Source organism: Argiope bruennichi, chromosome 2 (assembly GCF_947563725.1).
Source record: "Argiope bruennichi chromosome 2, qqArgBrue1.1, whole genome shotgun sequence".
In the NCBI taxonomy this organism is placed as follows: Eukaryota; Metazoa; Arthropoda; class Arachnida; order Araneae; family Araneidae; genus Argiope; species Argiope bruennichi.
Window position 1 is genome coordinate 128,173,034 of NC_079152.1, and position 25,738 is coordinate 128,198,771.

The 25,738-nt window shown below is 29.3% G+C and overlaps 1 protein-coding gene across 3 annotated transcripts in view; it reads right to left on the reverse strand.

The window, feature by feature from the left end:
- LOC129961581 (rho guanine nucleotide exchange factor 17-like) overlaps positions 1-25,738 on the reverse strand; it is a 378,738-nt gene that overhangs the window by 165,793 nt on the left and 187,207 nt on the right. For all 3 annotated transcript variants that reach the window (XM_056075078.1, XM_056075079.1, XM_056075077.1), the window contains one exon: positions 9,666-9,743. In XM_056075078.1, the coding sequence (XP_055931053.1) occupies positions 9,666-9,743 (78 nt within the window). The remainder of the gene's footprint in view (positions 1-9,665; positions 9,744-25,738) is intronic.

Consider the following 25,738-nt stretch of genomic DNA (forward strand, 5'->3'; position numbering starts at 1 on the left):
TAAAAAAAACATCATAGAATTTTCCGTTGCTTCGCCAAAGAAGATATCCGGCATAAATCTGGGATATCTTGAAGCTTAATATCCGAATGATAATTCACAATATATCGTAGTGCCATTTTCCGGAAATCTTTCGTCCAGGAATGCTGATAATCACCTAATTGGATCTTATCTAGTGTCCTTTCATCTGACAGGAACCATCTATTTGATAGCTCCAAAGTGCACATTGTCATAATCTTTGAAGACGAAATATGTATCATTACGACTTTCCTTATAATTTCTATATAGTAGTTCCTTATAATTTTTTTCCTTATAGTAGCGGCACTGTTCATTGCCACGGTGATATTCTGTGTCCCTTAAATGCCCCATCTGGACTTCTTTTTCAATACATTTTCTCATTCAATCACTGGGCCCATTATGTCTTCTGAGGGTGCACCAAAATATTGCTGTTGCCATATATGATTATACTTGGGCGCATGGACAAGATCCTTATTAGTATATTTGTTATCAGAATTAATATATTTGACTTTCAAGCATGCTAATGGCTATTTATGTCAGTGCATTATCTGAATGCATCTTCACCATGTTTCATTATTAAAGGATTTTGAGATGCACACGCAACTTTTAACTTCAATGGGACGATTGTTTAAACACGTAGTGTGCCACTGAGAGGTGAGTCGTACCCAGGACTATTGTATTGATATTTGCCCCTTTTCTTATCTCATATCAACGAAATTCGGGAGATTTGCTACACTTTCCTTCTTTATAAGTTTTAATATTTTATGTGCAAACTGTAATCTTGAAAGTGAATATCGGAATTTGTGATAACTTCCTTTCATGACGATTGTTTAAATACGCAGTGTGCCACGAGAGCCGAGTTAGACCCAGGGCTAATGTACTGACGTTTGCTTCTTTCCTTATTTCAGATCAACGAATCTCGGAAGATTTGCTGTTCTTTATTTCTTTGTAGGTTTGAATATTTAATGTGCAAACTATGTAATTTTGGAAGAGAACATCGGATTATTTTAAGACAACTTCCTTTCATGACGATTGTTTAAATACACAGTGTGCCACGGGAGTCGAGTCGGACCCAGGGTTAAAGTACTGATATTTGCACCTTTCTTTATCTCAGATCAACGAATCTCATGAGAATTTTCTGCACTTTACTTCTTGTAGGTTTGAATGCTTAATATGCACACTGTGTAATTTCGAGAGTAAACATCGGAATTTTTTGAGATAACTTCCTCTCATGATGATATGTTGGAAGCTTTTTCTTAACCTTTTCTTTCCATGCAGCGGTGAAAAAATAGTGAACAAATTATTCATTTCGTAATAAGTCGCATGTATGTAAATGTTGTTTGGGTAATGTATTCTGATGGTTATTAGGTATGTGCCAAAAGTGGTGTTACACCGGTAAAAGCTCATAATTAAAATTAAAAAAAAGAATTTAAATAGCTTTCAAAGGACTAGCTGTTCAATTTTTTTTTCTCATAATATTGTGTACTAGAACCTAAAAACATCCAAAGAAAAAAAAAAGGAGTAGGCATAAAAAAAAAGTGGAGAGGTCTAAATAGCCCAAGCAGAAGAGCCTACATAATATTACGACAGCATCATTGAAGAATAATTTGTAAATAATAAAATTTACCGAAGACAGGCAATTTAAATTTAGAAAACAGAAAAAAATGAAAATAAAAAAAAGGAAAGAGAAAAATATAAATAAGCATAAAAAAGCAAAGTGAAAAATAAAAATAAACAAATATATATATATATATATATATATATATATATATATATATATATATATATATATATATATATATATATATATATATATATATATATATATATATATATATATATATATATATATATATATATATATATATACACACAATGGCTCTGTCTAAGGTGGAGTCCATGAATAAGGAACAAAAGGCCAGATAGAATTCTTGTACTTATAAGATACTGTCCACTTTTAACAGTGCTTGACAAACCAGGATAAATTATTGTTCAATTTGGAAAATTCTGTTTTCATTATGATATAGGAAATCCAAAATATTTTTGGGTAATGTATATATGTCCGAAAACAGTATCAATTATTAGGCATACAAACAAAATCTTAACACTCAATCTATCATATGCTCAAATTATACTTCTCTCCTTTCAATAGTGAATGAACAGTAGAAGAATTGTCTATTTTGCAATCCTGTTGCAGGCAGGCGAATCTAGATAGGATGCTGTCTGTGTGACCAAAAGTAACATAAAGATAAATTATTATGCATGCAAACAAAACTTTAACTTTCAGTTTGTATTGTATTTGAATTATTTCTTCTTCTTGCTGTTTACAAGAATATTATAGCTATTTGCATTACATTAAGGTATTTTATTTTGAATTTTACAACATTATAAAAGAGTAAAGAAAAATATTTTCGTTGATAATTAACCATCTTACATTAATAAGTGAGTTATGACAGAATACAAAAAATATGCAAAGACTGATTTGAATAAGAGGACTATATTTATAAAAAATATATTCTTAAACACCTTGTACGTGTAAAAATATTTGAAAATAGTAACGATAATCCGCCTAGCACCAAATATTAATCGACATTAACCTTGAGAAATGAAACCAATAATTAATGTGACCTTGACTTTGCTAATTAAGTCGTATGCATTTCATGGTTAACTGCAGACACTTTACAAAATACAATTTAATTGGCTAATAACACACACAAAAAATGCATTTTAATTAAAAGCTCTAATAACAAAGACAGAGATACATTATCCTATTAATTAAGGTTTATAAAGGCAAGCATGAAATTTGAAAACTTATTATGGTTTTAAACCTCAAGGAAAATCCCAAAAGGATTTGAAAATTCATCCACAAGAAGGATTTCCTGATAGGGAGAAAAAAATAATTATTTATATTTCTTCTTTTCTAATTATTGTAAAAAGAACAATTATAACAATAGAGCATTAAATAAATGTTTCATTTTGCTTTTAATTCCAGGAAATAACAGAGTGTTGTCAAGAGACTTATTTCGATAAATAGGAAATATGAAATTTTTTCGAAGAGATAAATAAATTGTAAAGGTTATGAATAAAATGAGATAGTTTGTGTTTGGAATGCATTTCTTATTTATAAGAAATTTAAAACGATATTACAATGTGTATATATTTTTCAAAATCAAATCTTTTAAAGCCTGGCTATTTACTGAATCAAATATATTTACTCTCTCGTTTATAAAGTGTACACAGAAAAAATATTGTAATCTTTAAAAACTTGTAAGAGAAAATGTGACACAAAAAACTGCCGTTTTAGATTCTATTAAATTAGAAAAAAAGAAGGGAAGATGTAAAAAGCCCACTTTTATTAATGTGTAAGAAGGTATGAAGCAATTTTTTAATTAAAAATCTGAAAGTCATGGCAAATTACAAAAAAAAAAAAAAAAAAAAAAACGTGATCCTTTCAACTTCTTTTAATATGTCTAAATTAATTGGAATATTTTATTATCACCTCACAATTTTAACGACTTTTTTTCACTGCCAAAGTTTTGATAAAACGTTATTTGTTATTTCTTACACATTAATAAACGCGTACTTTGAAAAACTTTTTATTTCTTTTATTAGGAGATTCTTGGAGAAGATTTAAAACGTAAATATTTATCATCTTCTTGAGAAATTTTTTTAACGATTATAAACACTTTCAATATTTTGCAATTTTGTAATGATGAAACGGTATTGTTCAACCCTAACACGTACTACTTCTGAATCTGAACTTGCAATATTTTGTTGGAAAGTTCTCATCAGTGCACTGCAGGAAGAAACATAACAAAGAATTTCGAATATGCGAAATCTCGTGATATACTCGTAGGTAATCACATGAGGGTGCCATAAATTGGAACGACTTTTACACTCAAACTCATTTTAGTTTCTTCAAGTTAGCGATCCCGCGACTGAATATTATGCTTGTGTAGGTTAACGCAAGGGAAAACGTAACAATATTTACTATTTAAGAACGCCATGGATTCCAATTTTAAACTTTCCAATAGCGCAACCAATATGATAATGAGAACAAGTCATTAAAGTCACCGACAATCTCACGTGATTCCCTTCGCGCGCAACACAAACCTGCTCCACATTTCCAACAGTAGAGTTTTTCTTTCATATTTGGCATTAAATAAAATAAATGGTAAACAATAAGTAGCAGAACGTTAAATCATATTAACATAATATACGCATTTTCACAGTAACACCATATGAAAAAACATTGCATCATTATTAAATAACAAATCTTACCAAAATTTTCCATTATCAACAGGTTCGACATACTCTAGACAATTATGAATTAAAGATACAAGCAAGTAAAATATGATTACACTTTGCTTATTAAAACTAAATCTTATTTATAAATATGTTTATAAATCCTGAGTATATCAAATTAACACAAGTTTCCTTTTTATACAACAAAAAATATATCGGCCCCTAATCAGAAAATATTAATTATATCAATCATTTTTCAACTTTTGCAACATTAAATTTGAGATTATTCACTACAAATATCACCTTAGCTAAACATTCCTATTAAAACAAGGCATTTGCAATATATTGCATCTAGAATTTTTTCCTTAAAATTCACTTTTTTTCTGGTAACAGTTGAATACGTTTAAAATCTTATGTTTGGATTTAAAATACTGCTGAACATCTTGAAGCGAGTTAGTTTGCTTAACAAAGCTACAACGAGTATTCAGTATAATAACTCATCAGAAATCAATCTATGTGCAAGGCGTGCCTTAAGGAAGCTGTTAAACATTTTCTAACACGTTGAATTCGTGCCACTATGCTTCGATTTAATGATTTCGACGTTTGAAACACATGTCAAAACTTTTACGACAGACGGAGCGATAAATTTCTTCTAAGGATTTATGGTATAATGACTTCGTGATTTAAATCATTGCAACAGAATTCTCCAAACATTCATTTCTTGTTTGCCAGCTTTAAAGAACTTCAAACTCATTTCAATTCTGATTAAAAGTCATTTTAAAGGGCAAGTAATATGTGCATATATATCGCTAATTCAGATGTTAAGTAATGAAAGAGCTGATACAATTCTAAATATTTATCTTTGTCGTTGAATATTCTTTGAATGCTATCGAGCTTTCCTTCGATTATCATGCAGGTATTGACTTGGTAAGATAACATTTTATAGATATTTACAGAATCCAAGCGATGTCAAATAACCTTTGGGTGTAGTCACTGTTAAATATTCTATGAATGTCATCGAACTTAATTGTAAGTTTGTGTGATAAACTTGTAGAATATGGCATGATTCACACTGCTGCACATTATGTTACACATTTAAATTTCTTCAATTTTATAATGAATAGATTCTTTTTTTTCTAATCAATAGATTGAATTACTATGTTCAGATTATAATTTCTATTCTTGAATTTTATTTTAACTAAAAAATGTCGCTGTAATAGAGCTGAGTTTAAATATTATTTCAAGAACATATGTTTTACAAAATATACCAATCTTTTTTTCATAGCTTCTTATAGCTTTTATAGTATAGCTAGCTTACTTTTAATTAACTTATTTCCTGTTTGTGAAGATATAATATTATAATCGACTTCCCATCTTTTTTTATATGTTAGTTTTGATTTTTGCCCACTTTTGCATTCTCTTTGATAATATACTGATATTTTCAGTACTTTAATTATTAATTAATCGACTAATTTTATTGTGATTCTTCCATTAAAAGTAAATTTAAGAAAAAAAAAAGGATTTCGTTATTTTATAAGATTTATAAAAGTCAATGACTAAGGAAGTAGCAAATACTTTAAATAAGAAATGCTACATTTTAAAATTTTAAAAAGGGTTTTTAACGCTATTTTTATTAAATTTGTTTTATGATAATAATTTTTGCTTGTATTTGTTGTTCCTTGAATATGATGTTAAACTTGTGATACATTATAGAATGCCAAATATCGTCTTTACATGGCATTTTGACGAAGAACTCCTCTCTTCCTTGTCTTTGTCATCAAACGAAAATATCTAACGATCTAAATATCTAACTTAATAATATTAATTTATGAGCAATAAGTAAATATTAACTTAATAACAACAAATCTTGCATTCTTACACAAAGAGATATGATACTGTTACGAAATTTCCGGGGTTCGTTTGGATAGTGGTAGTTATATGGTGTGAAGAACGCTCAATCAGCATGCGGCAGTAGAAAATAAAACAACGACGTTTATTTACACACAGGACAGCACAAAGACGACAACTATATACAGCACAGAAGACGATTATCTTCAGCCGAGACGTGCAGCATACAACAAGTCTCTACTGCAGACAGTAGCGCACAGCTTTGTTCAGCACTAGCTTTACTCTGTCGCTTCTCCGCTTATCTCTGGAAGGCCAGTTCTTTATCGTCGATCCCGACTACTCTCCTCTCTGTCGCTTCCGACTATTCTCGCACTCCACTGGTTCACGACTACTTCCGGGCAGCTGCGGGCCACTCCTTTTATAGGTCTCAGGAGGTGGGGCTAGAAACCTCTCAACCAATCAGGAACGTTCGAGGCGTAACTCGGTTCCTACTGGACGGATCGGGAAAATTCTCGACGTTTCCGGTATTATCTATTTTGGTGCCAAATTCGTCGCCAAGTCGCCAAATGGTGGCGAAGTTTGTCGCCAAGCTCTGGGACCTCATATGGAACCAACTATGCTGGAAAGCAGCATCACAGGTTCGTAACAATACAAATATGCCAATCAAAGTGTCTTCAAAGGTATCAAAATATGAGAAATTTATAAACGTTCTTTCTGTTGTTTTATGTTTGTTAGATTGGTCATCAAAGTTAAGCATAGTAGTATTCATCCGGATATTGGAAGAAATGTTTAAATAAGGAATAAGAAAAAAATGTTTAAATAAGGAAGTTATTGATATTAGAAATACCTATAAATTTAATCATGAATCTTTGATAGCTTTATTAGGCTAGGGATTTAAATTAATAATTTTTAAAATTAAAATTTTAATAAAATATTTTTTTTCTAATTTAAGTGAAATTTTACAATTCTACTAAGATACGAGGTATTTTTAACTACAAATTGCAGATCAATATATGTTCTGTTTTTCTAATATTCAACTCCACCATCCTCCAAATAAAAGGAGAAGGATACTGGAAGAGTACTTATAAGTACTTTTCTACCTATCCGAATTCATCTAGCGAAAGAAAAATCCTATTCTAAAAATGAATGAAATGTTCAGAGAAATTGATAAAAATTAATTTTGAAGTTAACATTTTTTTTACTAGTTATTATCTCTGGTCTTCGGGTGAAATTCATTAAGCGGAAGTCTGTTTATCTGAGTTTTACCAAACTTTAGTTTCAGTCGAAAAAAAAATTCCATTATGCTTGCTCAATTATATTTAATTATAATGCGAAGAGCAAAATTCGCCATAATGAATTAATATTTCAAAATCGAGGGAGAAGGAGAGGGAAGAACGCTGCCGAATAAACGAAGTTGGTGATATGTGACTCATGATTGTTTGTCCGGTTAATAAAATTTATGGCTGAACGAATGTTTAACAATGAGTAGGACTAATACAACCGAACAAAAAATAAAATATATCCACAAATTTTACGAATACCATTTCCCTGAAATTCTGAATTAATAATTTTCAGCATTCTTAATGGCAAAAGGAAGAATTCATATATGAATCTTTTGGAAGATTTCCATGAATCATTTCACTTCACAAAAATTGTGTGTGTATTAAAAACGTTTATTTAAATAAAGACTTCAACAAGCGAATTTTTTCTCAGGATCAATCTAGTATTTGAATTTCTAGCTTCTTTCCTAACAAAAAAATTTAGACCAATCACAATTCTGTTTTCTTTGTAACGACACCACGAAGCACACTTATGGACAGTACGGTTATAGTGTTATAGGAATGCAATATTACGAATAAAATAAAGAATCGCGTTTCATTCAGTATTAATGTGTTTCTCCCGATCCGGAATACGATACAACAACTGTCTGCTTGAAAATAGTGAATGGATCCTGCTTCGTTTCATCAGTTTGCCACTAAAACTGATTTAGATGAATCTACGCTGAATTCTTCACATAGGTGACGTGACTTATACTCTTATTACTCAAACATAATACGCATATTTTACCCAAATTGGCTACTCCACCCCACCTAATTAGACATTCGGAATAAACTTAACTAAACGGAACACTGCGACAGCATTGGCAGGAACTAAGGTTGAGTACTAAAGAGCCATTGCCGCCCAAGATACAACCCTTCCCGTGGGAAGCAATCTTTCCCGTCAACGATGGGAGATAGCCGACCCCCACCATTTCTGTACTCACCAAGGTGGCGAAAACCAACCACCAGGTCGGAAGCTTCCTATCCTGAGGTAGCTCCTTGGAGAATTTATAATATGGGAGATGTGCATATTATAAATTCCAATACATAACATCATTATAATTTATCTACTTCAAAAATGTAGGAATAAAATTATTAAGTGTACCAAAAATTGGAAAGCATCAATTGATTTCAAAACCAGCTCACATCATTTGTACAAGAAGATTAGTTGTCCAAGAAAGTGAATTCTTAATATTGAGTGAATCCGAATTCTTTAAAAATGTTAAGGTATGGTATTCAGGACACGCGTATTGCTATCGATGGCTGCGGACATAACGCTGAACTCACATGAGTGGCCTTTTGAAAATTTTCTCGCTTACTCCCTAATAAAGGTGTTATCTCAACTCCCGAAAAAAAAAATTATGGACCTTGAGTAAGACAAAGAACTTCTTGCCTGGCAGTAGTGCGCAATAGTTATGAAATGTTAACCTCTGATATGAATCCAGCATTTATAATGAATTATAATGATTAATAGTAACCGAAAATCAAATTTATGTTTTAGATGCTTTTTGTACAACTGATTGAAGTTAAAATTTGAACTTCAACTGCAATTGCAGTCATAAAATCAGATTATAAAATTTATTTAATTCATTGTGTTTTCGAGTTATTGCATTTACATGCTTCTGAAAGTACAGACACAAACATTCAACCCTAGTTGGATTTGGCCAAAAATATGATAGGTATCTACAGTATAGATATTATATCTGTGTACCGAATTTTCTTCAATTTGTAATTACCATGTTCATTTACACTTAAACTTTACAGAAGTCACAAAATTTGGTGTAAAGACCATATTGAAATTATTCCAAAAATGTGTTTTTCGAACTCAGTGAGGTCTAAAACGTGGAGAGTGGTTAAAATATCGAGTTCGTATTTTTTGACGAAGATACAACCGTATTTCTCCGTACTTTATATATGAGAAAATAAATAAAACTATCACATGGATACGACCAACCCTTACCCTTACATGGATACGACCCTTACGACCAAGATAATTTTATACGGCACATAAGCATATTTTTAAGCTTTGTATTTATATTTTGTAATTTGTTCATTTTTTTCCTTCTTTCTATCATTGTTAACAAGACAGACCATTTTAATCGGTGCAATAATTTTGAATAACCAGGTATTAGAAATAATAATTTGTGCAAAGAATTGATGAATTAATTTTTCATAGCAAATTACTTGCACTTTAAAGGAGTTTTAACTAGTTTCAAAATCTTAATTAGAGAAACTTACCTTAATTATGATTTGAAGAGATTCGACATATGAGAATTCGGTTTCATACAACTCGCCAACAATATGCGTTCTGATATCCTGAAAGAAAATGATAATTATTTAATAATATGTTTTTATATTCCATATACGTTTTAAAAAATCGTAATAATCCATATAAATAAAAGTGAAAATTAATAAATAATTGCTCTCGAAACAAAACAAATGTTTCCTTAAACTTTGCTCACCGTTGGTTTAAATGCTAATGAAGCATAAGATAAGTTCCAGTGAGGATATCATGGCAATTAATCAAATAGATATATATTTATGATTTAAAAAAAACATTGTTTTTTTCTACAGAAAATATTAATTTATTTTTAATGTTGCTATCCTTATTAAATTGAAAATATTATGCATATTTTATGACATTTTACTTACTTGCCTCAGACTTGCCATTCGGAATTAAACATGTTATTGTTTTTTAAATATTATGAGATAAAAAAAAAGGCTATCTTTTATTTTCTTTAGGGGCAATCTATAATTTTTGAGAAGCTTGGAGATTTCAAAATTGCTTCGTGCAACTAATATTCACATCTAAATTAAGAAAAATGTTGAAGGTGATAAAACTATTTTCTGCGTGTTAATATTCTGTCATGTTCTAACTTGCCTCATACGATATCTATACCATGTCAACAATTGATTTAATGATTAAAACAAAACCGTAAAATTATAAATTTTGAAACTAAATTAAGCCGCAATAAATAACATTTAGAAAGAAAAATCCATAACATTCATTAAAAATTCAATATATACATATATATTATTAAAATTACGGTTAAAATTTTTAATCCTTTATCCAAGATATATGAACTTCGCTTTCACTTCTTTATTTTTAAAGAAAAAATTACTAATTTTTTGTTATTTAGTACAATAATAAAATTAATGTCTTTATAAATTTCATGAAAAAGATTTTAAAAACACATTTTAACAAGTGCATTTAAAAAATAATTTTTCATTTTAATAATTTTTTTTTATTTTTCCATTTTTTATAAGTATTTTGGTATGCTAATAGAATTTTTATTTTCAAATTTATTTTTAAACGGCGCTATCAGTATGAAATGGAAATTTAATAATACTAACAATTTTTTAATAATTTTCTGAAAATATTAAAATAATGTATTCTCAGAAGGAATGCAGAAATGCACAAAATTGCAAAATTCTATCACCTCTGAAATTGAACAAAAACTAATTGCATATTTCGATGTTTGGAAGCATGCAGTAAATTAAGAAACTTAAAACAGCAGTTTATTATTACTCTGCTTAGTTTTAGAATTCAAAAAAAATTCTATGTTTTTAGATTTTATTATATTTAATCTCTCCGTGTCAGATTTAATTTTTGATTCTGAAAAAAAAATCGCTTCAATAACTTTCCAACATCTTCTAAGGTGCTTTGCAGATATTTTTTTTTCAATGATAAAAAAAAATCAAAGCAGAAAGCATTATCTAATTGAAAAAAAAGAAGTATACAATGGAAACATCATGAAAATGTGAAGCAAAATTACGAAAATAATTCCAAATCTTAGGACGGGAAAATTGAAAAGTCAGTTTTGAAAGTGAAAGAGATTAATGAAGTTCAGTCAAAATTTTTAATGTTAATTTTATAAAAATAGAAATTGCACGTAATTAAAAAACGTCAGCAAAAAGCATCCACATAAAATAAGTGGATTATTTTTGAAAGCTTAGGAATTACGTTTTTTCCATTTAAAAACTAAAATAACTTATTTCAATTGCTTCAATAAGTAGTATAAGCTATTTCGGAGTTCGAAATTTGGAATTAAATTTGTAGAGTGCTGCAACAAGTGGTTTTGTTTAAATCTGAAATGTAGTAACAAATGACTTTGCTTCTGCAATTGGGTGGGTATTTCCTTTCAAACTATTTAATTAAATGCTCAACTCAAGCGTAATATAACAATTTTCATTTGAGCCGAGAAAAAGTTATTTCTTCTTCCCAAGTAGTTGTTTTTAATTTTGTATTTGGAAAATAAATTATAAAGATGGATGATAGAAAACTCTATATTACAAATATATTTCTCTACTGAAAAGTTTCCCAGTTTTTTAAACAGCTTAAAAAATCATTGATAAATCTCAAGATTGCTTTTCGATATATACTGTGAATTCAGCAGGTTCTCAAGCTCTGAGTAAAGGGATAAAAATTATTAATGCTTAGCACATTTTTTTTAAAGATACTTAAATTTTCCTATCATAAATCGACACGTGTCAAAGAAATCTCTATCAAAATCTCATTATAAAAACGATTGAAGGGAAAATTTCAGTCTCTTTTATTCTTCTGCTCTGGTGTCGAGACGTAGACTGACGCAAGAAACAAGTCATAAATATTTCTTACCACTTATTCTTGCACATAAATTATGCCTCGCGGAATGGAATAAATCGAAATTGAAAATTCAAAAGTGTCTTCTTTTCGACCACGCAATAGCTAATATATATATATATATATATATATATATATATATATATATATATATATATATATATATATATATATATATATATATATATATATATATATATATATATATATATTCACAATAGGAATTTTGAAATCTACAAAACAAGCCCAATTTAAAATGAGACTGCGATAGAAGCGATGCTGCTTCATCTGTTAGAAAACTGGAATTTCTCTGAGAGATGAACAATAGTTAAGTATCTCAGAAGAAATAGCCATTAAAATAGTTACAATGATTTGTAACAAAAAATGGAACAGAATCTACAAAGAAGCAATGATCCAATTCTTTGGATCTTTTTCACATTTTTTTTTCCAAAAAACTTGCATTTTTTCTTTAAAATATCCGTCTAGTATGTCCGAAGTTCTTCCCAAATCTGTCAGGTATCAAACAACTTTTATTTCCTTAAACTTTTCATGTATAGTGAAATTGAGAATGACATAAGTCCGAGTGAAGTATAAAGTATCCCATCCGTCGTGTTGCTCCGTCTAATTCCTTTCATATTATAATACATAAAAGATAAAAGAGCCAAGCTTAAAATAAAAAAAATCACAGTTAAATTTTTTTGAAAATAATGCATAAAAGTTAATCAAATATTTAGAAAGAGAGAGATATTCCTATTTGGTGACAATTATTTCTGTCTGGTGGTTAAAACTAAAGGTCGAACTACTGGCGCAGAAATACTGATAAAGAATGAAATCGAATTATCGCCAAAATCTGTAACCATCAACAATGAATATAATAAGACTTTAAGATTAAGTCGCAAATGATTATTGGGAATTGAATAGCTAAAAAAGTTTAATTAAATCATGAACGATATGGAAATATAAGCAATAATCTTTATACATCATGTATCAGTTTGCCTTGAATAAAATTTTGGTCGCCGATCTGTTTCATAACTATAAATTAAGAATTTCAAGCAGTAGAATTGCAAACGATGCTAAAAATTCTTATGAACATCATTACAATGATATATTTCGAAATGCAAATATTTTCATCTAATTTCCCACAATCAAAACGAAGAAAAGTAAGTAAAATAAACTTTAACATGTCCTTATATCCCGAAAAGTTTTATTGCCGCAAAAAAGACAACATAAAAATATCAGATTCAAGTAAATTATCAATTATCTAATATTTATATCAAAACAAATAAATAAAGGAGAAAAAGTAATTTCAAAACAATTCTTGCTAGAACCTTTAACCACAAATAACTTTTCTATGAAAACCTAACTGGTCAACCAAGAAGAGTCTATATGAAACTATTTTAAATTTTGAATAAACATTTCGCTATCTACTTTTTGCATGCCCCAGTATTAGGTTTGTGGTGCAATAATCCAATTGTTCATCGGAGACTTGAATACCCACATTTTGAAGACTCGATCAATGATAAATTGAAAGTTGAAGAAGCTTTTCTATTTGAAAAAAGCTGAATTCAATCAGTTACTTACACAATAATAGATGACTCAAACAGCTGGTGAATTTCTTTTCTCAAATAATACCAGTATTATCTCCGCTTACTCAAATTTTTTTAAAGTAGAAATTTTAGTAACTACATTTTCCCCTTTTCTTTTATAAACATTCATGAAAAAAATATGGGCATAAGGCATAGAAATGTTGACTTCTTTAAAAGAATGTCCTGAGGAACATTATTTGAGTAAAAAAGGTAAGGAAATGAAGAATTTTCCTTCAACATAAAAGTGAATGAGATTTAGATGGTTAAATGTAGCATATAATGGTGCATTTTATCTTTAAGAACAGTCAGAAAAAGTCACAACTTTTAATTTTATGGCTTCTATTATATGTGAGAATTTAAAATTCACAAAAATATATATGAATAAATGTATATATAAAAAAGCATAAAAGTTTATATAGAAAAAGTGTATATATTTGATTAAAGATTTCATAAAATAATTATTCTTGGCTTGGATCTAAGGAAAGCAGATGTTCGTTAACCTGGAGAAACTAGGTTTCTTGTTCTGATGTTGGACATTTTGGACTTTTCACTACTCTATTCCACCAGATTAGTTCTAGATCATGGATGGGTGCTAATATGAAACGGCAATGTGAAGGGGCATAATGAAGTGAATTTCTCCTTAGCCACTGTTTGCAAATGTTATGGCTTGCCTCTTCCATGTTCCTTGATTCAAAGATATTTCGGATATGATCTCAGATGACTTTTTCAAGAGTTTTGACAAGGGCGGGAAGAAGAGAGATTGGATGATACGAGCTGATGTACAAACTATAATTCCCTTTTTAACAAAGTAAGAAAGTACCGCAATTAAAAGCACTTATTATAGAGAGTGTGGAATGGGCCAGACAAATTTTTGTTAAATTTGTTTCAGTATTATATTATCTATTCAGTAAAAATCCAGTCTTAATTAGATAGGAACATTCGAAAGACTTGTCTGATTTCAATTTATGTAATAGGTGGATTTAGGATGAGTTGATTGGCTGGGTTTAATGGGAATGATACATCTTATATTTGAAGTAAAGAGCCTTAAAAATATCCAGAGCGACTGTGTTAATTTCAACTTCTTTTGAACATCCCAAGAGCTTGAAGAGTTCCGAAGCCTGTGAGAATTTTTGATAAATGCTTTTAATGGTCACCATATAGGTTTGTTGAATTGGTACAGAGATGTCGAAAGCAGGATATCTTTGCTGTTTTGATGACCATTTCGGATTCTTTTTTTTTTCTTAGACTCTGTTGGGATGAAATTTTTGCAAAAGTCTTGCGAGTCCTTTACTCTTCTTAATATTTTAAGTTCCTTGTACCTAATTTCAAAGTTCTTTCGAAGCCAGCTGTAATGAAATTAACTGGTCACAGTTAATGTTATTAGTTTTGGCGTTTAAACTTTTATGTTGCTTTGAAAGACTCATGAATTTCAAACTGTAGATTAAGTATGGCTGCCAACAGATCATCATGTTTTTTTGAGAAAATTACTGAGTTGAGGAACACAGGAATTTAACGGCTAAATTGTTCAATCCTTTTACTGTGATCACTATATGCAGTTTTAAAGCGGAAGTAAACTTGTGGGAGTTGATTTTTGAGAACTTGCCAATTACTGTTTTTCTGACGATTGATAGGCCCAGCCAACCTAAACCGTTGTTGGCTTCAAAAGGGAGAGAGTGAACTTTGTTGATGAGAAAAAAAGATGTACATCTGAAGCCTTAGATTCTGTTGTGACCATTAAGATGTGTCCCAAGGAGCTATTTCTGTATCGTTGGTATTGAGAAGAATATCAAAGCCTTGTAAGTTTTCTGAAATGTTTGCATAAGACGAAAAGAAGAAGAAATTATTTTTAGTGGTCTTTTATCCTTTTGTATTTTAATTGGCGTGGAGTTTTCTGTAGATTGAAGAAAAAGGTGAAGTTCGATGGAGGGGGGGGGGACTCGATTTTTTGTTTTTGAACCATGATACCATGAGGATGGAAATCCTGAGATTTTTCAGTCTTTTATGCCTATAGACAACACCAGTAAAAGTAGATTAAAAATTACCTGAAGCATTATTAAGTTTTAAATTTTAGCCTGCGAACTGGAAAAAATGTTCAAGTACAGAGATTTTTGGCATCACGAAATTTTACTGTATTTTAGGAAATCTATATCATTATCAACTATAAAATCGAAAGTCCCCAAATTACCCAAATGATAAACAATAAGTCCAAGACACATTTTCTCATTTTATTTCTTTTATTTGTATTGGTATTCTCGTATCCAAGTTGAAAATATTACTTTTAAAGATTGAATTTCAATGAAGATAAAATGTCTTTAGATATTCAAACAGAAATTCTTTTTTATAAATATGCCACGAAATTATTACGCTATTAAACTGATTTTGACTGCTTGTATGAAGCAAATTATTTTCATTGATATTACAAAAAGTAACATAAAATAAAGAAAACAGAACATTGTCACATTTACTATAAGAGATACAATGTTCTGAACAAAAAAAAAAAAAAAAAAACTATGAATAATTTGAAGTGGCAGCATACAAATTATTAAAATTTTTTTTTAAGGAAATGAGTTTTTTTTAATATCATATGTATATTTTCTTTTCAACTAATAGGTTTTTCAATTTCTATAAGTACTAATTTTCTTTTTTTAATAAAAACTCTTTTTAAAAACTAATACATGGGTCAATAAAAATCATAATTGAATTCTTGAATTGCATTACATTCTTTTCATTGAATCTGATAATTTCTTATATATGCATTTGATTTTGTGACGAAATGAAAAAATGGCTACCATTTTTTTGGAAGTTAGAAATAAATAAATATTAAATTTTTAGTTATAAGATTCATAAACTTAAATATTTCCAGCTTTGTGTGATTTTAATTTCTCATCAATTATGTAATATATATAAAAAAAATTAACCGAGCTGTTAATTTTGTGATTTAAAAATTTATTGATTATGTAAGAATGCAAGATTGTACATTTAAAATACAATACGAAATTCCGAAGAATAAAAGTAGAAACTGGAAAGTTTTTTTGTGCAAATAATTATGCATTGCTTTAGTTTTAAAGCAGATTATTCATTAAAATAATTACGTTTTAAAGAATTAAAAATGAACATTAAAGATCAAAAGTAATGACTTCATTTTCTAGATGATATCTTTGTGCAGTATTTCATATACACCAAAATGAAATATCCTTTAACCTAAAATTAAATATACCCTCATATATGATTGCAGTTGAACTCAAATTCCTTAAATATATTGTCGACCTTCTGATTGCAATTTCATGGTTAGTTATTCAATTTATGCAAAAAAAAAATGATTTCAAATGATATTAGTCATTTATTCATCAAATTTATCAGAAGCTGAATCACCTAAATATTCAAGGTTTTTCTGTTTATGTAATAATATTTTTTTAACTAGGAATATTTTGTAAACCATTAAACTTTATTTATTCTTACGCAGAAGGTAAGTAAACCAATTTTGTACTCTCAAAGTACATGTGGATCACAAAATTTGAAGAGACCAGCAATTAGAAATAAAAATAAAGCAGTTCTTTGCTGAAATATCTGTAATTAATATTTCAGTCGAAGATATCGGTTATAATTTGACTTAAGCTATCCAGAAAGTAAGTTCCATTACCAAACTTTCAATATAACATACATATAATGTCCATGCCCGTCAATATCTCAATCCGCCAGCAAGATAGAGACATCAGTATCAGGGAAGACAATAATGGAGATACTTTCTCTTCGACTGCAATAAGGTTGTAAAAAAATCCATGCATTCGACTTATATGCGGCAGCTGGGAAGCAATGATTTATGCTCCCTTTGATTGTCATATATTTTTGAAAATTTAAGAATTGTCTTTCTAGTGGAAGGTTTTAGAAATATATGCTCTGAGATTAGCTATACTTCCTCTTGGTATAATATGCACATCGTTCTACGATAGGAGAGTACAAAACCCGGTGCCACAAGTGAATCAATATGAATGAAAATTGCGTACCAATATTGCCTAAAGCATTGCTTCACTTAACAATAAAGTATTTTAATCCATCACATTTTTCAGCCTTTTCATTGGCCTATGGAGTAATAATTTTGCTTGTTATATATAACCATTTTGAAGTTATTCATCGGCTTTTGAAAGGAAATCAGGGGGCATGAAAGACACTTGAATCAGACAAATACTTTCCAAATTTTCAAAATAGATTGATGTAATCTATACAAATAAAAATGAAATTCGAAAATATTCTGTAAACTATAGAAATCTAGACTATTTAATAGGCATTTTCTTAATATTGCACACAAATATTTTAAATCATACGAAACATCCTAATGGAGCTTTCTTGATTGTTATTTTTTTAATTCATTAAAAATTTTGTTTCCATATTACGAAAAAAAGTATTATTTCTATGACGATGCTATTTCAATTGAATGAGATTATTCTGGATATTTTAAATCATTCTATTGCTTTGGATTCGAGAAGTTTGATTCAATTTTGGATCATGCATTAAAAATTCTGGGAGCAAGAGACTTCGGAGCCAGAAAGTTTCAGATTCGAAATCCGATTCCATCAGATAAACGCTGCATAAGCATCTCTAGTACACGTTTAATCCCATTGGGGCCAAATATATTCCCGCTGGTACAGTACGAAGATTTGGAGTGGGAATGCCAGTGCAAGTGTTGGCTTCGTCGTATGACCACAGTTCACAAATATGAGATTTGTCCTAAAACAGCCCTAAAGTTACTTCAAAACTGGACGTAAAATAAATTAATATAACTAAACAAAACTAATATGGTAACAAGTTTCCAATAGCTTTGAAAATCATCCGAAATTTTTAATAAAAATTTAAATGTTACTGTTTTTTTAAATTTTAGAAATTGTATGATACAAATTGTATTTTAATTAATAAAAATATTGCTGGCAAATGCATTGTATTCATCATATTATTTAACATAAAAATGTTTTTTGTATTAGAGTATTATATATATTTAAAAATTATGTTTATCGACTTGTGCGTTGATATTATTTCCAGTGCTGATACTAAGCATATTTGTTCTCTCTAATATATAACATTTGCACCGAATCAGTAGCTGGCTCGAAGTATCATAATCACATCTTTTGTTATCTTACAAGACATGGCACCAACATTCTTTTTAGTGATAAAGGATACGAAAACTTTCCATCTCGTGCCACGTTAGGATATCAGTAGATATACTACAATAATATTTTTATTACGCAAATCATAATTTTGACACTAATAGCACTCATATCGTTGCCACTTTGGTAACTTGTGAGGATGTCCCTTTCTATGTTTTCAAATGATTAACTCTGTCGTTTGTCAGTTTATATTTAAGGAGTGCAAACTCTCTTGAACGAACAGTTTAAATATTTTATCGGTAGAGAATTCGACCCAATCGATGTTACTAAATACGCAACAATGCAGCAAAAATATGGAAAATTTTATCTGAAACATACCATGGATAGCAGATTTCGAAGAGAAAAAATAAAAGATTGATTTCTTCATTTTTGTTGGCTTTCTTATTTTGATAACGAAACTGCATCCTCATTTCAACAGCAAGCAACGCTGTCCCGTGGTTTTATTTGTTAAAAGTTGCATCTTTCTGTTTGTTTAGTGCAATTATCCTATTTCCCCAAATTATTTCTTTTAATAATAACTAATACATTAAAAGCTACCAATAATTATAAATTTTCTCCTCGAATTGATTGGGAAATTCTGTAATAATTCCTTTTAAAAAATAATCCAACAAAGGACATACAAAGTAAAGATATGCATCAACTTGAACTTCCCAACATCATACCACTTCTCAATAGATATCACAAACAGGTGTTTTTATCAACACATTTTTTTTTCCTAGAATGGATGCGCTTTCTTCGACGATAAACCCTGAAGGGAAGGAATGATAGATCCACAATCCCTCGCGTTAAGCCGAAATGCCACCTCAAGCTTTCTTCACTTACGCTGGGGATAACTTTAGAAAAAGAAAAGAATACTTTCTTAAGATGAAATGTACAGAACACATTAGATGGATAAAAGATGCCTAATTGGAAGAAATAACAAAATGTCCTAACCTGATGTTGGTTCATTGTAAACAAGGAGTATTACGTTGAAGATTGAATTTACGTCAAACTTCAACAAATCTGAAATTTTCAGTGATTGACTGAAATGAACGGGCTCAGAAAATTCGATGAAAAATCCTTTGAAGTTAAGTAAGATGGATGCGAATTGTACTGACTTCAAGATTTTTTTCTTTTCTTAGTCAATAATAAGTTTACAAAGTAATTCTGACTTTAGTTTTGAACGCATTCAAAGGAAATATATCGCAACCGTTTAAAATATTTGTCTTCGAGCTTTTGAATAAATTGCCCTGAATTTGACTTTATTATGTCGGAAAAGACCATTTACGATTTCTGATTAAAATACGTTACACAGATGAAATTTTTTAATTTTGATTGTTTTGTTAGTAACTTTCTTAGATATTAACAACACCATCAAACTTTTAGTTTGGTTACTAAAACCTTTACTTAGGGTTTGGCAGATTTAATACCTATTAACTGCATTTGCCTATCAAAATTTGGGCTGGTTCCATGTAGGAAGTCGGTGTGTCTGCTCGTAAGCGAGCACAATAATTAAAAATATAACGAGCAAAAGAGCTAGAATTAAACATCTTTGTAACAGTATATTTGTATTAGATTTCGGACTGTATTCGTCAGTGGAATGTTTGTTGACCCATTTTTTCGCGTATATATGAATACCATAACTCAAAAAACGAATTAGATTTATGAATTTTGGTATCTTGTTATCAAAATGTAAATTTTTTAGATTCTGATTCTAATCAAAGGAGTCTCCAAAATGCGAAAATTCCATCATTATACTAAAAAACACAAATCTTGCCATATTTTGTTATTATATGAAATATCTCGTAAAAAGCCAATTTATTTAAAGTTTAATTGATATAACATTGAATTGTATATAACAATTGAATATAATTGAAAATTGAAATAAATATAAATTAAATATAATTGAAGATAGAATTGTATATAACAATTGAATATAATTGAAAATTGAAATAAATATAAATTAAATATAATTGAAGATAGAATTGTATATAACATTTTTATAATTTCCAGACATCTAATTGTTTTTGGCGAAAAGTAACCTTCATAAATTAAACAAAAGCCACACTGGCTCTAACATAATTCTGTCATGTTAACTCCCTAAATATGCCAGATTCGTCTATATAAACTGTATATATAAAAAAGATGAAGTGATATGAAGAAATTGAATTACAGAACTAACATGAATAAACTTTAACTAACAGCTGTTATGATAAAGGTTATGCCATTGAATAGCTATTTTTATGCATTTTCATTTAACTTGACATATTTCCTGTTCGTAATCACTCATTGACTATTCCGATCAGGCACACGGATAAAATCTAAATGATCAGACCGCTACAACAGCATTGGCGGGATCTAAGTTTGAGTCGTAAGAACCATCACCAGTCCTGGTACAACCTTACCCGTGAGAAGCACGTCTCGTAATTAGTAGGGGATAGTCTACCCTACACCATTTTTTTCGTAAATATGAAATTGAATATTCAAGCTAAAGCTCATTTCTTGATATTATGAAGATTAGAAATTTTAAAGACTTATTTGTATTCTTGGTAAAATAGTCAATTTAAGTGTTTTCAGAACTGAATTATCAGTCAGTCGATTGATTTTTTAAAAAAAAATCTTGATTCCATATCAGTGGCGCTGCCTAGTGGCGAATTTGTGAAAAAAAAACTGATTTAAAGATTCCATAGCTTCCGACTCATGTTTCAATTTCAACCATCTATTTCAAGATAAATGTAAATGAGGAGGTGTAAGGAGGTATAAAAAACATTTTCAATATACGTAATGTATATCATACTCTTCTATCGTTTCTATTTACCTCACATTTTTCAGAAAAAATTTTTTTGGAAAAAAAAATGTGATACATGTCGAAAATTATAGATATTCGAAGCAAGAATATTTTGCTTTTAAAATTAAAAAAAATCCTGGCAAAAAATAGAAGGTTTCTTTGCACTATTCATGCAATACATATTAGGAGTGCAAATACGTGTTACATCTTATTACGTACTTAGACATTATAATCTAATTTCTTAGAATCTTTTGTAACTAAGTTCCAGATTAGTCTGCCTTAAAATTAAATCAATAAATATTATATATAATTTGCTTTCACAGTGAGTCAGACATTTCATCTCTTTATCACTATGATTATTCGTCTGCCACAATCTTAAATTCATTTGCAGATATTTTGAAGAGAAGAAACATTTTTTATGGAGTCAGACATTTCCTCCCTTTATTACTATGATTATTCGTCTGACGGAATCTCACATTCATTTGCAGATATTTTGACGAGAAGAAACCCTTTATTATGTGATTTCCAGGCTATCCATATTGAGTAAAGTATATTTATTCACTCAAATAATATGAAATATAATTCCTTTTGTTATTTAGAAGCATATTACTGTGATCAAACAATATCTGGAGTGCTTCATTTAAAATACATCGATAGTAGCTATCATTTGAAAATTTTATCAAACATTTTTATAAATATATGGTAACAGACAGAAATTAATTTCATTTTATCTTCTGAAAATAAATTTGTTCTTAATCAGATAGGAATTTTAACCTAACCGTTTAAAAGGCAATTTTTAAAATACATTTTGATATATCATCAGTCATGGTATATCGAAATATTTCTTTCCTGGTATATCAAAATATTTTTAGAACTGAGATTGATTTAAATAAAGGGATTCATTTAAGTAGTTAGATACATTAATTTGATTAATTAATTAATTAACAGTCAAGACACACCATTTTGGGTGAAATAAGGAACTGAAATATCTAAGTTTTTGTCATTAAAAAATTTGTCAAAACTTATGTCAGTCTACATAAATTTGTATAAAGATTGATTAATTTGGTGGAAAGTATACTTCCCACGGCCCCAGAAAGGGTTAAAACTCTTGAAGGAAACTGTTTATCAGAAACAACAGTTTTTGAGTGGAATAAATTAAGTAAGGGAGATACAGATTCCATCATAGATGAATCTACACCTACTAATGATTTGTGAAATCAATTAATAGTTTGGAAGCAAATTATCAATTTCCTCTAATCTTCAGTATGTCAAACAGATCAGAAAAAATGGGGCTTAGTAATTGTCGTAAAGTTTTGACTAGAAGCCCTGTCAAATAAACCCTATATGCTTTGCATCTACTTGATACGGCACCGCATTAATATTCCCCCCCTCTCTCCTCCCACCTTTGAAATTACCACTTCCTGCCAGCAATTTCAGTCCATTAATTCGATAAACAAATATTGCTATGAATTCTGAAGGGATTTTGCAAAGACGACTTTAAAGCATTTTTTTGATGATTAATAGAAGTGCTGGCAGAAGGGCATTGTAGATGAGGGAGATTATTTCGAAGGAGATGACATAATTTTTGTGAGATAAATTATCTTTTGTTTCATGCCACCACTTTAAATACTTTTTTACTCACAGTAATATGTTTGTCCGTAATGGATTAGAAATTAGCTATTGGCCAAATTAGAAAGGACATTCTGTATATTATATATCGCATTATTGTCATCTGCTATAGGATACTAAAAAATTGATCAAAAATGAAAAAAAAAAAAAAATGCGCATTCCTTTTTTTAAAATTACAATCTTATTTTCTTTAGATAAGTTTAAGGATAGTAACTGAGTAAATTACCTAACTTATTCACAAATGTTTAAAATTTCAAAACTAATTTAATTAAGGACGTGCCAAAATCAATACACGATTTGAATTTGTCACTTTTCGCGCAGTAAAGTGTTGGCAAACCCATTAAAAACTTATTTGACAACTTATAGTTTAAGATTAGTAAAAATGATGCGTTACACGATAGAACAAAGTGTTTTAATTTTTTAACAATTTTTCGAAAATAATGAAAGTCTGGCGGCTAGAATAAGTATTGCATAAAACTCCTGATGACACGAATTAAAATCCGCAAAATAACCTCGATGGAATAATTAGAACATGCAACAAATTTCATATTTACAAATGGAATAAATTTCACAATGACTATTTGAATTTTGAAAAGGATTTATCTCTTTTACCTAACTAAAAATGGTTAGCTAAGTAAAGAAAATATTCATTAGCGTGCAATAGATTTAAAATGGCCAAATTATAGATTTTTAAATAAATAAAACGATTCTGCTTTTCTCGAAAATTAATTCATGAAATGTTTCTAAACACTGTGTAATTATCCGCATATTAGGAAGAAAATGCCACCGAAAGCTTATCTTGTAAATATTAAATAAGAGAACAAAATTAACACCTATTCGAAATAAAATATTAAATTTATGTGTTAGCAAATGAAACATAAATTAAATTCTTAGAAGGAGAAATATTTTTTGTTGAACGAAAGAACTTTAGCAAATGACTTGTTTGCGTTGCTGTGAGTTTTCTTAAGCAATTCACTTCCTAGCTTTGTTATGCACAATTTCAAGAATAAAATACATTTGCAATTTCTCACACGATTTGAAAGTAGAAGAAATGGCAGCAGTAAAATTTCTGTATAAATTCATATCGCATGCAAAGTTAACTTTTCTATCAGAGTAATAATTATGTTGATAATTGCTGTTCGTATATTCTGATTCCCATCCTTTTCGTCTTCATATTTTTTAATTTAAATAATAATAATTTATATAAAATTATCTACGGAAAATATATGTAAAAACTATTTCAAACTCATCCATTGCCAGCGGGGTTTATTAATTTTAAATTTCTGATTCAAAACTATTTATCTAAGTCTTTTCGCTCTAAGCCTTTTCTTATGTATATTCTTAATATGCATAAAATTTACTTAAAATTTAAAAGTTAGCTAACATTGAACTGTTATTTGAAGTTTTCTCCCTTTGCTTAAGTCATGTAGAAGTGAAGTCTCGAATGGTTGAATCGACGCGTTAATAATTAATTATCTTAAACATTTTTTAGAAGCATCTAAGCTGTTAGAAGAAATGCTTTATTTTTAATATTAGTAAAGTATAAGATGCGTCCAAACGGGAATTAAAGCTCTACTTAGAGCTTCTAAAGAAAATGGAATTGTTTCTTAAAAAAAGTATAAGTTGCTTCTAAATGGACAATGAAAATTTTACTGTAGTTCTACTAAAAAAAACTGGAATCGTTCCATATAAACAATGTATAAGAAGCGTCTAAATGGAAATTAAAGCTCTACTGTAGTTCTATTAAAAAATGGAATTTTTTAACCCTTAACTGGGGACGTGCGGTCTGTGAGACCGCTAGCGATGGATTTTCTGTCACCCTTTTTCTATTTTTAGCTCAATTGAATGGATTGACCCTGTAGCTTCCTGTTTTGTGACCTTCAATACACGTGCACTTTTTCAACCGATTTCAGCAAATGTTTTTTTTTTAAATAATTCAGTTATTTCTTCGAGCGCGGTCTCTAAGACCGCATCTCCCTGTTAGTGTCCCAGTGATAAACAAGGCTTAGTAGAGGGCGCTAAAACTTGGGCCCCTAAATATCATCCAGTTTACTGATCCTATTATGATTCAGTGCTCCAGACACTTTTAAATGAAGCAGAAAGTGATTTTAGTGATAAGGATAATTGTACATAAGAGTTTTTCGATGAAAGTTCACATTCAACTGATTTTGATATGTATGTTCAAACATAATTAATTTTTCTAGTGATAATGTATTTTGAAAAATTCATTAAATATATTAATATACCAAGAAATATATATATGCAGAATTTATAGGTTGATTTTTACACTAGTTCTTAACCTGTGTGTTTAAAATGCCCTAGAAAACCCTGCTATGAAAGTCACACAAGCCGATAAAAAAAGGGCCAATTTTACCCATTGTCATTTTTTTTAATTTTTCATATAATTGTTGAATTTTACATTATATTATCTTCTATATACCTTCATATACTGTAAAAATAAACGATTTAAAAAGTAAAAAGTAATATGCTTTTTCAAGAATATTATTTGTTGTAACATGTAATTTGAGAAGACAATGTATGTTCCAACGCATTTACTTTTTTCAATG